The 14,537-nt window shown below is 51.1% G+C and overlaps 1 protein-coding gene across 4 annotated transcripts in view; it reads left to right on the top strand.

The window, feature by feature from the left end:
• Positions 1-7,098, top strand: part of NKAIN1 (sodium/potassium transporting ATPase interacting 1) — a 43,076-nt gene extending 35,978 nt beyond the window's left edge. For 2 of the 4 annotated variants that reach the window (XM_060089343.1, XM_060089345.1), the window contains exons 2-7: positions 2,454-2,591; positions 4,005-4,085; positions 5,133-5,330; positions 5,691-5,751; positions 6,768-6,849; positions 7,005-7,098. In XM_060089343.1, the coding sequence (XP_059945326.1) occupies positions 2,454-2,591; positions 4,005-4,085; positions 5,133-5,330; positions 5,691-5,751; positions 6,768-6,849; positions 7,005-7,014 (570 nt within the window). In that variant the 3' untranslated portion in view covers positions 7,015-7,098. Of the gene's footprint in view, positions 1-2,417; positions 2,592-4,003; positions 4,086-5,116; positions 5,331-5,690; positions 5,752-6,767; positions 6,850-7,004 lie in introns of those variants that run through there. The other 2 variants (XM_060089342.1, XM_060089344.1) reach the window with 2 other exon arrangements.
• The last annotated feature ends 7,439 nt before the right edge of the window (positions 7,099-14,537 follow it).

The following is a 14,537-nucleotide window of genomic DNA, read 5'->3' as shown; positions in this document are numbered from 1 at the left end:
TGAACCTCATGGTTTCTTTCTTCTGAGTTAATGATCTCAGCAGTGCCTTTCTGCCAAGAAGTATCCAGTGAGAGATGAACTTGGAAGGCTCTTTACAATCTGCAGAGCTCTGGGAGGGGAGTCACCAGCAAGAGGCAGGCTGGTGCCAGGTGGGTGGGTGCCAGGGTTGGGCCTGCAGCTTCCTGGGTTTCTGCCCAAGCTTTGCCATCTGTGTGGTACCATTAGCTCCATCTCCTCTTGCCTCCCTGCCAGGAAAAAGACTTCTGGGATCTTCTTACTTTATCAGGATCTTCTTTCTTCCTCCCTAGGCAGACCCTCTTCTCTCTCCTTCTATGTAGTCAGGACTCTTGGGTGCAAGTGACAGAATCAGAAGTACAAGGAGGGAGAATTTGTTTAGGCGTGGCTAGATCCTCAGACCTAAAACGATGTCTCCCAGACACTCCCCTTGCTTGTTCACTCTTCCTCCCTCACTCTCTTTCCTTTAGCTTTGGCTTCCTCCTCAAGCAGGCTGTCCCCCAAGTGGTGGCAAAGACAGCCACCAACAGTTCTCAGCTGACACTACGCCCATCCAGGTATCTTGGCAGGTGGCATCTCTGTCCTGATGCCCCAGCAAGTATCCAGGATAACTCTCAGAGTGCAGGCTGAGTGCCCATCCCTGGACAGATCACTGTGTATTGCCTATTTGCTTAGACTTGGGTCAGTAGCCCACTGTAGAAATTAGAAGTGGGGAGACTTCCCTGGTGGCGCAGTGGTTAAGAATCCACCTGCCAATGCAGGGGACATGGGTTCAAGCCCTGGTCCGGGAAGATCCCACATGCTGCGGAGTAACTAAGCCCGTGCGCCACAACTACCGAGCCTGCGCTCTAGAGCCCATGAGCCACAACAACTGAGCCTGCGTGCCACAACCGCTGAAGCTCACGTGCCTAGAGCCTGTGCCCTGCAACAAGCGAAACCACTGCAATGAGAAGCCCGCGCACCGCAACGAAGAATAGCCCCCACTTGCCGCAACTAGAGAAAGCCTGCACGCAGGAACGAAGACCCAACACAGCCAAAAATAAATAAATAAAATAAATTTATTTTTTAAAAAAAGAAATTAGAAGTGGGCTCAGCCCCACCCAAGCCACATGGACTGGGGGTCTGGGAGGCAGTTTCCAAAAGAAAGAGATAAGTTCTGTTAACAGAAGAAGGAATATGGGACAGTCAATAACAACTGGTATCCTTGGTACCTTTGTTCCTAAATGTATCAGCTGAAAGGTTGAACCAGGGGCTTCTGGAAAGGGAGTGTTGATTGAGTCCTGTATCAGTTACCTTTTGCTGTGTAACAAATCCCTCCAAAACGTAGTGGTTTAAAACAGCCATTTTAGGGAATTCCCCGGTGGTCCAGTGGTTAGGACTCAGCACTTTCACTGCCATGGGCCTGGGTTCGATCCCTGGTCAGGGAACTAAGATCCTGAAAGCCGCGTGGTGCAGCCAAAAATTGAAGAAAAATAATAATAAATAATAAAACAACCATTTTATTTAGCTCACGATTCTGTGGGTCAGCTGGGAGAATTTTTGGTCTGGCGACCTGTCTTTGGTCAGTTGGTGGGTTGGCTAGCATCTGAATGATCTAGGATGGCCTCACTCGTGTGTGTTGATGGTTGACTGGCTATTAGCTGGGGTGCCTTGGTTCTTTCCCTGTGGACTCTCTTCCTCCAGCAGGTCGGCTTGAGCTCTTTCACAAGGTGTTCTCTGTGTTACAAGTGTAACAAGTGGGCAAGCTCCAATGCACCGGCGTTTTTCAAGCCTTCACTTGCTTCCTCTTTGCTAAAGTCCCCTTGGACAAAGCAAGTCACATGACCAAGCACAAAATTAGTGTGCGAGGGCACTGCTAAAGAGCATGGAAATAGGAAGAGAAAGAATTTTAGGCCAATTGTGCAACCTACTACAGTGCCCTCAGGGACAGGGAGTGAAAAAAAATCTTTTCTCTGTAGCCCATGGATCCCATGGGCCAGAGCAACCTCCAGATAGGGGTCCTTGGAAGAAGGTGACTGAGCCCCCAGGCTTCCCTGGGGTCTCCAGGGCCCTGGCTCAGCCCTAGGCCAGAGCTAGGGGGAGGCAATCTGGATCCTGACTACACCGGCAGAGACCCGCCCCCCAGGGAAAGTATAGGTGCCAATGGGGAGGCTTCTTGGCAGGGAGGAAGGCGTTCTGAACGCTGGCTCCCATCTCCCTTTAGCCCACCCCAAAGTGATGCACAGGGCTCTGTCCCGCTCATCCTCACAGACCTGTCCTCACCTCCCAGCATCCCTTTGGTACTGCGGGGCTGGGATGGCTCTGAGACTTGTGTATAATCAGGTCATGGTTCCTCATCACCATGGTAACTGGTGTCACCTGCTCCACAGGGTTGAAAAGGAGTACCTGTCCTCCTTTTTTAGGTGGTGACTGTGGCCTCAGCCTGCTCTTTCCCACAGGTGGCTGCGTTGGAGCGGCAGATCTTTGACTTCCTGGGCTACCAGTGGGCTCCTATCCTAGCCAACTTCCTGCACATCATGGCAGTTATCCTGGGCATCTTTGGTACCGTGCAGTACCGCTCCCGGTACCTCATTCTGGTATGGCTCACTTGGCCTCTCCACAAGCCAACCCCCTCTTCTCATCCCCATCCCTTCCCACCTCGTCCTCCAGCCAAAGCTGCCCTCCACCCTGGGCACCTAGACCCCAGCCTCTGTCTTGGCTCCAGCCCAGCTGGTGATGTGGATGTTCAAATCCCAATGCTTCTTTGCTCAGTGGAGACAAAATTAGTATTTTTCCTATAGAATTTTCTACAGAAAATTCAAAATATTAACAAGGTATATCATTTAGTGAGTGCCTACCATATGCCAGGCACGTGCTAAGAGTTTCACCTGCTTTACTTATCTTTACGACAGCCCTGCGAAGTATATCTTATCTCCATTTTCCAGATGAGGAAATGAGGCTCAGAAAGGTGACAAGCCTTCCTAAAGTCACACAGCTAATAAGTGGCAGGGTTAGAGCATCCTGTCCAGAGCGAAGGCTCCTGCCGCATCACCACGCTGCCCAGTAAGCCCGTGCGAGGGATGGACTTTGTTTTGTTTTGTTTCTCAAGTTGCTTCAGGAAGGCTTGGCTTCTGTCCCTTGATGTTCATCAAAAATGTGGTCTAGTGTGGCTAGTGTGGCCTTGAGGCCAGTGCCTCCTGTGCCCTGATCCCAGGAGTGCATTATGTCCCTGGCTCCCTCCTCCTACTTCCTCTTTCCAAACTCTGGTCCTTGATTATCAAACTCCTGTTTTCAACTAGTCTCATCCTTGTCCCTTGCTCTTCCTCAGTGACTCATTTATACACCTCTCTTGAGGGAAAAGGCTTTACTACAGAAATGCTTGACACCCAAAGTAACAATGCCATGTAATGTCATGCCCCCCCCCCCACCCAGAGCCCACTCGCGCTCATTCTAGGGCTTCTCCACACCTCCCACAGGCTCAGTTCCAGAAGCCAGGTGAACAGGGCCCTTCCAAAGCTCTCCCTCACCTGAGATAAGAAGACCCTTCTCTCCAGTTCTCAGGAAAGCCCCCAGCACCACTGTAAACGGCACTGTCTGCCAGACGGCTGCCACTGGCTTAGGCATAGGATTTGGGTGGAAATATCCAGCTCCTCTCTAGTTCTTTGCCATGGGTAGGATGCCATCCGGTGTCTGTGGTTCTCTGCAGAGTGGATAGGATTAGCTACCGGAGGACTTAGGTTTGCATGCCAGCCCTACCTCTTCCTAGCTGTGTGATCTTGGAAAATGTAAACCTCTCTGAGCCTTAACTTAGTTACCTTTAAAGAGAAAGACAGCGCCTTCCCTGCAGGGCTCTGGTAAGGACTGGATGGATGGAAAATGATCTGTAAACTATATTGCTCTCTGAGTGAGGCATTGTCATAGTTTCCCCTGCAAAGGTCTCCTCAGTCCATTGACCCGCCCCGTCCCCACTCCTCCAGGCCCCACCCTGATCCCACCTCTGCTTTCCCCAGTATGCAGCCTGGCTGGTGCTTTGGGTTGGCTGGAATGCGTTTATCATCTGCTTCTACTTGGAGGTTGGACAGCTGTCCCAGGTAAGCCTCAGGCCTGGCAGTACCAGAGGGCAGAGCCTGACCTTTCCCCTCCCCTGCCCCAAGGGCTCCTGTGGTGTGGGTCTCAGGGGCATCATCTCTTGAAGAGACCGCCCTCTTACACATTCGAGTCATCTGTGCTCCCCATCCCCCATCCCTACGTTTTCATTTCTGTCATCCTCCGTACTTCTTATAAACACATGATGGGGAATTCCCTCGCAGTCCAGAGGGTGGCTTACCCTCTCTGAGCTTCAGTTTCCTCATCTAGTAAGTATAGTTAATAGAAACCCCAATTTCATGTGGGTGCTGAGGGGATGAAAGGAGATCGAACATCTCAGTGCTTGGCACCAAGTCAGCATGCGGTGAATATTTGTTAATGGACTGCCTGAGTGAATGGACTGAGGAAAACATAGATGCACACGTGGGTAAGAACTTCTGATGTAGGCCAGCCCCTTCTCCATTTCAAAAGGGGAGACCAAGGTCTAAAGAGGAGAGGTTTGCCCAGGGTCACACACAGGGAGCAGTGGAGAGGCTGAATGGGCTGTGAAGGGGTCTGTATTGAGGATTTCACCAACAGCTGGATAATTGGACCCGGTCCCCATTAATGTCCCTTCCAGCCCTGAAATTCTGAGACTCCTGTGGGTTTGAACCAGCCCCTTCCACCTCTGATAGAGGAGTGAGGCCTGCATGGTCATCAAGCGCCACCTACTGGCCAAATGTAGACTTGCAGATACAGACTTCCTTCATACCTTTCACAAATCAAGCCAGGAAAGGAAGCTGTTACAACAACCCAGGTGTGAAGCAGACCTTATATAAAGTCTTCTGGAGGGAATTCCCTGGCGGTCCGGTGGTTAGGACTTGGCACTTTCACTGCCGGCGCCTGGGTTCGATCCCTGGTCAGGGAACTAGGATCCCACAAGAAGTGCGGTGCTGCCAAAAAAAAAAAAAAAAGAGAGAGAAGTCTCCTGGAGCCTGGGGAGGATTTCCTCCCCTCCCAACCCCCCACCGCCTCCGGCCCAAGCTCAGTATCCTAGGCCCCTCTGCCCCTAGGACCGGGACTTCATCATGACCTTCAACACATCCCTGCACCGCTCCTGGTGGATGGAGAACGGGCCAGGCTGCCTGGTGACACCTGTCCTGAACTCCCGCCTGGCCCTGGAGGACCACCATGTCATCTCGGTCACCGGCTGCCTGCTTGACTATCCCTACATTGAAGCACTCAGCAGTGCCCTGCAGATCTTCCTGGCTGTGAGTTCTCCTGTCCCCCTGCCTGTCCCAGCCCTGCCCTAGGCACTTTACACACACAGTTACATAATCCTGTTTCCTCTTAACAAGCCAGTAAGGTATTGCCCAGATCCAACTGGGGAAACTGAGGCTCAAAGAGGTAAAATAATTACTTGTCCAAAATCACACTCCCAGAACGGAGAATAGAACCACGTATATTAAGTTTAAGGTGCAGTCATTTGACTTGGAGTTGTTATCGGTGTGCCTTCCTCTTAGCACACACGCCCCCCCCCGCGCAGGGGTGGGCAGGGCCAGGCAGGGGGTGAAGGAAGAGCTTCCCTCTCCTCCCTCCCTCCCTCTCTGACGTGCTGTGTCCTCCCCCAGCTGTTCGGCTTCGTGTTCGCCTGCTACGTGAGCAAAGTATTCCTGGAGGAGGAGGACAGCTGTGAGTGCGGAGCCCCTAGGGACCTGGGGAAACCTGGCCACAGGCCACCCCACGCAGTCAGCACCCTGGACAGGGGCCAGAGCAGGAGGGAGCCCTGGGTTATTTAAGGCAGCGGTCCCCAACCTTTTTGGCACCAGGGACCGGTTTCATGGAAGACAATTTTTCCATGGACGGCGGGTGGGGCGGTGCTTTCGGGACGATTCAAGTGCATTGATTGATTATGGCCTCTGTGCAGTCAAACCTCTCTGCTAATGATAATCTGTATTTGCAGCCGCTCCCCATCACTAGCATCACGGCCTCAGCTCCCCCTCAGATCATCAGGCATTAGATTCTCATAAGAAGCGTGCAACCTAGATCCCTTGCGTGCGCAGTTCACAGTAGGGTTATTGCTCCTACGAGAATCTAATGCCACTGCTGATCTGACAGGAGGCGGAGCTCAGGCGGTAATGTGAGCAATGGGGAGCGGCTGTAAATACAGATGAAGCTTCACTCGCTTGCCTGCCGCTCACCTGCTGTGCGGCCCAGTTCCTAACACCAGTACCGGTCTGTGGCCTGGGGGTTGGGGACCCCTGATTTAAGGGGCCCCTCTGGGGGCTGGGGAAGAAGAGGCAGCGGGGTGAGTGGGGATCTGCATAGCCAGCCCATTCTGGGCCTCAGCCCAGGCTCCAGCACTGCCCCCCTACCTGCCCCTCTTAGGCCCCTTCCTGTCGCTCTGAGGGGCTCCACAGCCCCACTCCTGTCAAGCACCGCCCATTCCCAGTTGGTCCCACTCCCACCCCCAACAGGTCTTGCCTCCCCTCAGCCTTCTCCCTTAAAGGGCCACCCTCCCCGTCCACCCTCCAGCTCTCTATCCTCTTGGGCCTTGGCCCATCCATCAGGACACTAGAGCAAAGCCCAACCCCCTAAGGCCCTGTACAGGGTCCGGCCTCAGATTCCTCCCTTTCAGGACCCAGCCTCCCATAACTTGCCCCCTTCACAGGCCCATCTCTAACCACGTGGCATCTGCCCTTCCGCAGTTGATTTCATCGGCGGTTTTGACTCCTATGGATACCAGGCGCCCCAGAAGACGTCGCATTTACAACTGCAGCCTCTGTACACGTGGGTCATGGCGCGGAGCAGGGTGGGGTGGAGGGACCCGGGCGCGGGCGTTAGTGTAGGAGAAAGAAGGGGAGGGAGGAGCGGAGAGGGCAGCCGGATCTCTCCGCCTCTCTACTTAGGGGCCCACTTCCCTAACCTGCCTTTGTTTCCTGCAGGGCGGGGTAGTAGCTTCTGCCCTACGACCACCCCCGCGGCTAGACTGACCGCCGCAGCCGCGAGCTCCGGCCAAGATGGCAGGCGTGCCCCCTGGCGGCTCGCTGACCGGACTGCAGCCTGGGTCGGCTTGATATGGGTCCGAAGCGGACTTGGACTTGGCGCTTAGCAGCCTAGACTTAAGGGGTGGGGCGGGGGTGGGGCGGGGGAGGGGGTTCGCGGGGTTTGTATTTTTTTATCTCCACCTTGGCGTGTGCTGGAGCCTCCCGCCCTTCTCCAGCCTCTTCCTTTCACCTTTCTTCACCCAGTATCCTGTCCCCTGTCCAGAGAGAAAGACAGGACAGACAGACTCACCCCCATTTCACCACAGTCATTCACCAGCCCTGGGGAAAGTTACCCTGAACTAGAAGCAGGAGTTCTGGGTTCTAATCGCAGCTCCATCACTAACTCTCTGTGTGACATCTGGCAAAGCCCTTGCCCTCTCTGGGCCTCAGTTTCCCACCTCAAATAATTAAAATAATCCCTTCGTAAATAGAGCTCTTTCTAGCCTTTTCATTTGACTCTCAAGTCCCTGGACTATACTGGGATTTTATATAATCCCCATTTTGCAGATATGGAAACTGAGGCCCAGAGGTGTAAAGCAATTTGCTTGAGGCCACACAGCTGGGCTTTTGGTGGCGGCAGGCTTTGAATATGATCTGTAGTTTCAGACTCCAAAACTCATTTCCAAGCCCCCTTCCAGCTTGGACACTCTAGAACCCACGTGATATACACCACACTCACATACCACCACCACCACTTGCTAACTCCTCTCTTGAAGCAATATATTCGTTCTCTTGTTGGGGACAGGATGGACGGATCCCAGAGCCCTGAATTCAGCCTGACCCACAGGGAAGCCTTCTTAGACTCGGCCTCTGTCCACCCTTGGCAAAGCTTTCAAGCTCTCTCTAGCAAAGGGGGGACACGACTCAGTCACCTCACCCCCTTCCACGTCCCTGAGCCTGCTGCACCCATTATCCCCCACCCCTTCAGCAACTCTGCCAACCCCTGGTGGCAGATGGATGCCAACTCCATCCACCTCACCAGCTGGAAGACCTGTGTTCCAGAGTGGAAAAGGGCTCATCTGTGCTGCCTGGTCAACAGTGTTCAAAGATCACCAGTGTTCATGATCATGCCGGTGTCCAGAAGCAACCTCTAACAAATCCAGAAGTTGTTCTGAAGAGGCAGAATGGGGGTGTGGGTCATAGTGGGGGGTCTGGAGGGCCAGCAACCTTCCTTAAGAGCAAGTAGAGATGAGGGCTCATTCTCCTCACCTCCCTCCACAGACCCCTCTGAGGACCCTGCATCCTGTGTGCTGGCTGGTGAATCTGAGGGCAGGAGGATCAGGCCTCAGCTTCCAGTTTGTGAAATAGGAGTGGTCCTGGCTTAGGAAGGAGGGTGGGAGGCACGGGGGAACCAGATGGAAATACAGACGGTTGCACACCTGAGCCCATCCATGGTGACAATTCCTTGCTCCCCACCCTCTGATCTAGCATTCCCTCCCATCTAAGGCCGAAATATCCTGAACTTGGACCCCACCCCACCATCCCATCTGCAGGTCTGTGCCAAAGAGCCAAACCCAGGAGTCCCTCTGGTCACTACAGGGCCCAAGGGCCCAAGGGCCCAAATGGTGAGCCTGGTTAGCTGTGGGTACAGCTCAGGAGGGCAACAGTTCCTTTCAGGCCTGGCTGCTGCCCTGCTCCTGGACCAAGTCCTGCCTCCAGCCCTCTCTTCTCAGAGCCACCCCCAGCCAGCTGTCATCTCACCCCCAACCCCCAACCCCCTTTCTACTCAACAACTTGAGCCACTGGTGCTTTGAAGCCTTTTGTTTTTGTAAGATAGTTTTTTCAAGGAGACTGAGTTTTCTTCTCACTGGGACCTTGCAAGGCAGGGACTGTTGCCCTGGTTTCTGTGCAGGTGGGTTGATTAAAGATGGTGTTTTCCGACTTCCCTGGTGGTGCATTGGTTAAGAACCCGCCTACCAGTGGTCCGGGAAGATCCCATGTGCCACGAGCCCTGGTCCGGGAAGATCCCACGTGCCATGGAGCAACTAAGCCCGTGTGCCACAACTACTGAGCCTGCACTCTAGAGCCCGTGAGCCACAGCTCCGGAGCCCGCGTGCCACAACTACTGCAGCCCTCGTGCCTAGAGCCTGTGCTCTGCAACAAAGAGAAGCTACCACAATGAGAAGCCCATGCACCGCAACAAAGAGTAGCCCTCGCTTGCCGCAACTAGAGAAAGCCCGCGCGCAGCAACGAAGACCCAACACAGCCAAAAAATAAATAAATAAATAAATAAATTTTAAAAAGATGGTGTTTTCTTCTCTGTCTTCCTGTCCTCCTGCCCTGTGAGTCGGCAGGGTCTTCTGAGGGAGAAGTCTTTGCATGGAGGGTGGGCAGAGGTTGGGAATCTATGTCATTGTCATTATCAGACATTGCTGGGGCACTGGCCTGTCCCTCTGGCTGGCTGTGTAGCTTTGGGCAAGTCACACTCCCTCTCTTTCCTCATCCATAAAATGCAGAGAAGGGATTAAGTCAGTGGGTTCCCAAACCTGGCTTTGCAATCCCTTGGAGAGGTTTCTGTTTTTCTGGTTAAGTGCATTGTAAGGTTATGCTTTCAAATATCCTTTGCATCCTGGCTCTGTCCTCTTCCTAAAAATTCAGTTCCTGACTTGGAATAAGCTGGCAGACAGTGCTTTAGACACAGATTCCTCCTCCCAACTGGGACATCCTGGCTCCTTTTCTGACCGTAGAAGAAGAATCAGTATTTTGAATTTAAAAATTTTACTTTTGTGTGTGAATAGGTAATAAGTGGTACAGGATTCAGAAAGTTCCAGGGGGCTATGTACTCTTACTTATTTTTCATATCTTTCCGAAGATAGTCAAATTTTAAATTATATAATTTTTTTTTTCCTTTTTCACACAAATGGTAACATATTTTACTCACTCTTCAACTCCCTGCTTCTTTCACCTAACTCTGAGTCTTGGAAATCTTCTCTCAATAACACATGTGGAGTTACCTCCCATTCTTCCACAATGATTTGGTAGAATTGAGATTTTTAATATCCCCAGGTGACCTTGATGCAGTTAGGGGCCAAGAACCAGAGGTTCTGCATAAGGATGCCCAGGTCCACTATTCAAACCTCTGTGGACCATTCCTGGTCGTGGAGTCCGAGGAAAATAAGGAGTTTATGGTCTAGTGGGGAGCCCACGGGGTGAGCAGGCAGAAGTTGATGCTGATAGCAGATGGTCAATGCTGAGGACAGTTTAGCGTGAAAGGTGGTTGTTAATAGGAGCTCGGGAGAGAGGTGATCTGAACATCCTGGATGGACCAACAGCATGAGCAGAGGTGTGGAGGGAGGAAAACCCGTAGTGTCTGGGGTAAAAATGGCCAGAGACGAACTAGCTGGAGGGAGCCTCAGTGGGGAATGTATTAGTTTTCTATCACTGTCATAAGTTATCACAACTTTAGTCTCTTAAAGCAGTATACATTTGTTATCTTACAGTTCAGTAGAAGTCCAACATGGGTCTCACTGGGGTAAAGTCAAGATGTCTGGAGGGTTGCATTTCTTTCTGGAGTCTCTAGGGGAGAATCCATTTCCTTCTAGAAGCACATAGCTTCTAGAGGCTATGTGCATTTCTTGGCTCGTGGCCCCCTTCCTCCATCTTCAAAGTCAGCAACATCACAGCCCTCTGACCTTTCTGTTTTTTCCCTGGCCGTGCAGCATGTGGGATCCTAGTTCCCTGACCAGGGATCGAACCCGCGCCCCCTTGCAGTGGAAGCGTGGAGTCTTAACCATTGGACCACTAGGGAAGTCCCAATCTCTGACCCTTTTTCCATCATCACATCTCTCTAACCACAGCCAGGAAAGGTTCTCCACTTATAAGGATTCGTGTCATTGGATTGGGCCCACTCGAATAATCCAGGATAATTTCTTCCTCTCAAAGTCCTTAATTCCATCTGCAAAGTCCCTTTTGCCATGTAATGCATTCGCAGGTTCCAGGAATTAGAATGTGAACCTCTTTGTGGGGCCATGATTCTGCCTTCCCAGGGAAGGAGTCGTATCCAGAAGCCCTGAATGTCAAACCAGAGTGCATCGGCCTGGTGTGATGGTAGGGGGAACTACTGAAGGATTTTGAGCAGAAGCTATGCAATTAGAACTGTCCTGTAGAGAGAACTGGCAGGGCTGGAAGGGTGGGTTGGAGGAAGGAAGCAGGAAGCAGTGTTTTGTCTGGAAGAGGCCTAGGATTTCTTACTTCCCTGTGTAAATGTGTGTTCTTGTGGGTATGTGTGTAAACTTGGGAGGTAAAGATCAGCGTGAACTTCAGGTGTCAGACATCCCTGGGTCCCCGTTCATCACTCTGGAACCAGTCAAGCTGGCCTTCCCACAAAGCCCCGTGCAGCTCCTGCCATCCTGGGGCCATCTCCCGGCAACCTCTGCACATTCGAATAATCCAGGTAGGACATACCTTATACCTTCCAATAACTGCTGGGTCATAACGGTGCCCAAGCCATTCTTTTTTTTTTTTTTTTTTTGATGTGGACCATTTTAAAAGTCTTTATTGAATTTGTTACAATATTGGCCTGTTATATGTTTTTTTTTTTTTTTTTTTTTTTTGGCCCTGAGGCACGTGGGATCTTAGCTCCTGACTAGGGATCGAACCCACACCCCCTGCATTGGAAGGCGAAGTCTTAACCACTGGACCACCAAGGAAGTCCCCCCCAAGCCATTCTTTGAAGCACTAGAATACAAATTCCCCAACGTGCATTTGACAAGCATGAGTCTCCTGGGATTTGTAGACAGACTAGTGTTTGCTTGAATGCATTGGAATTGGGTCTTGCTGTTTCTAAACAGACTAGGCATGAGGGAGGGCCTGACACCAAGACCTTATTGCCTTATAAGATTCAGTACTCCACAGGCATGGCCCTGGACAGGGTTTCTCAAACTTGCAGAGCATAAGCATCCCTTAAAAATCCAAATTCCTGAGCCTGATCTGAGCCACACTGAACCCAACATCTGGGCAGTGGAAGGAACTTGTGTTTTTCACCAGTGCCCCAGGTGATCCGGGTTTGGGAAATCCTAGACCCAGGTAAAGAGGCATTCAAACATTTTTGAAACTTCCCCTCCTCCAGTGTCATGGAAGGCCTACCAAATTATGCCTGCCAGCTCCTTCATATCAGAACTCCACTCTAAGACTCTCTCCCCTAAGTTTAATTGCATTTGTTAATAATTGTTACAGTCAAATTTTTAAAAAATGGGTTAATAATTTCAAAGTCTAGGATCAACTCTTGAACTTAAACATTGACAACTTGACCACTCGGTTAGTTTAAGCAAAGGCAGGTCTGAGTTTGCCTGCCACCACCTGTGCTGGGGACCACACCCCACCCTGAGCCTTGCTTTCAGGGATTCAGCGATTCAACCAGACTGATCAGGCCCAGGCCGACTGGGGCTGCAGAGAGAGCCCTGTGCTGGGCATCCAATACTGAAATACTCCAAAACTGAAGTCTGAGTTCTTCCTCTGCCCCTTTCTCATTCTGGGACCTGGGGCCACTCCTCCCACCTCCGGTCTTGGTGACTTCATCAGTGAAATGAGAGGGCTGGACTTTGCAGAATATTCCTGGGCTTCTTTACTGCTGAACTGGAACAGGGCTTCTCCATCCTAACTGTACTTGGGATGTCTTATTAAAATACAGATTTCTGGGCTCCACTCATGTACCAGATTCTAATTCATTGGACCCAAAGCATCTGAATTCATCCTTCAAATATTTATTAAGAACTTACTATGTGCCAGGCACTGAGGTTACAGCAGTGAACAAAACAGAACGTAATCCCTGCTCTCGTAGGGGATATCTATGGAAGGAGGCATACATAGGTAAACCAGTAAAAATACATGGTGTGTCAGATAAGTGTCATGGAGCAAAACAGGGCAGGGGAGGGAACACAGGATAGGGATTGATTCTGGTTTTACATTGGACGTCAAGTTAGTCAGGAAGGTCTCACTGAGAAAAAGTTTTGATAAAATACCTGAAGAAGACGAAGGGAACAGCAAGTGCAAAGGTTCTGAGTCAGAGCCTGAATACTGGAGGGAAGCAAGGAGGCCAGGGTGGTTCAAAGCAAGGAAACGAGAGAGTGGTAGGAGATGAAGTCAGAGAGATAAAGGGGTGGGGGGAGTGTCAGATGCTGTATTGACTTGAAGAACACCATAAGGGCTTCAGTTTTTAATCTGAGATGGGAATACACAGAGCTGGGAAGAATCCCTTTGGATACTGTGTGGAGAACACACTGTAAGGGGTCAAGGGCTGAAACACAGAGACCAGGTCAGATACTATCAAGATAATCCAGGTGTGGGATGGTGGTGCTCGGTCAGAGTGGCAGCAGTGGAGGAGGTGAGACACGGCTGGATTCCAATATATTTTGAATGTAGGACCAAGAAGATTTGCTGGGGGGTTGGCTGTGGGATGTGAATGAAAGAGCAGAGTCACACAGGACCCCAAGGTTTTCAGCCCAAGTGAGCAGAAGGATGGAGTTGCCCTTACGATGGGATGACATCAGGAGGAGAAAGTGTGGGGACAGACTCCTGTGTTCTGGTTTTGGACACCTAAAGTTTGAGATGCCTGTTAGGCATTCAAGTGGAGATGTCAAGGAGGCAGCTGGGTATAAAAGAGGAGAGTTCTGGGCTGAAGATAGGAAGTTTGGAATCATTGATGTTGAGATGGTGTTTCAAGTCAACAATAGATAAAATCACCAAGAGAGTGAATGTAGACAGGGAAGTGGGTTGAAGACAGTCCCCGGGCACTTGTACATTTGGAGCTGGAGAACATTATGAGGAACAAGCAGAGAAGGCTGAGGCAGGCAAACCAGGGAGCTGATGCGAACTAGCTTTTTTTTTTTTTTTTTTTTTTTTTTTTGCGGTACGCGGGCCTCTCACTGTTGTGGCCTCTCCCGTTGTGGAGCACAGGCTCCGGACACGCAGGCTCAGCGGCCATGGCTCACGGGCCCAGCCGCTCCACAGCATGTGGGATCTTCCCGGACCAGGGCACGAACCCGTGTCCCTTGCATCGGCAGGCGGACTCAACCACTGTGCCACCAGGGAAGCCCCGAACTAGCATTTTGAGTTCACTCAGTTTACTGATTTCACTCTCTATCAAGAAATATTTACTGAGCACCTCTTATATTCCAGGCACTGTTCCAGACACCGAGGCTACAGCAATGAACAACGCAGACAACGCTTTAGCTTTCTCTCTTACAATTTAGCTTCTAGGCAGAATTGACATATATTATCTTGTTTAGTCTTCCTAACAATCTTAAGAAGTCCCATTACCACCATCTTATAGATGGAGTCACTAAAGCTGGGAGAGATTAAGTCACCTATTCTAAGTTACCCAGCTAGTAAGTGGCAGAATCAGCATTTAAATCCAGCCACTCTGACCCCTGACTCGTTATCTAACCACTGAACACATACTGCCTCATGGGGAATTCCAGTGCCCAGGCAGGG

The sequence above is a fragment of the Mesoplodon densirostris genome, chromosome 2 (assembly GCF_025265405.1).
Source record: "Mesoplodon densirostris isolate mMesDen1 chromosome 2, mMesDen1 primary haplotype, whole genome shotgun sequence".
In the NCBI taxonomy this organism is placed as follows: Eukaryota; Metazoa; Chordata; class Mammalia; order Artiodactyla; family Ziphiidae; genus Mesoplodon; species Mesoplodon densirostris.
The sequence above is the reverse complement of the archived record's forward strand: the minus strand, read 5'-3'. Positions and strand labels throughout refer to the sequence as shown.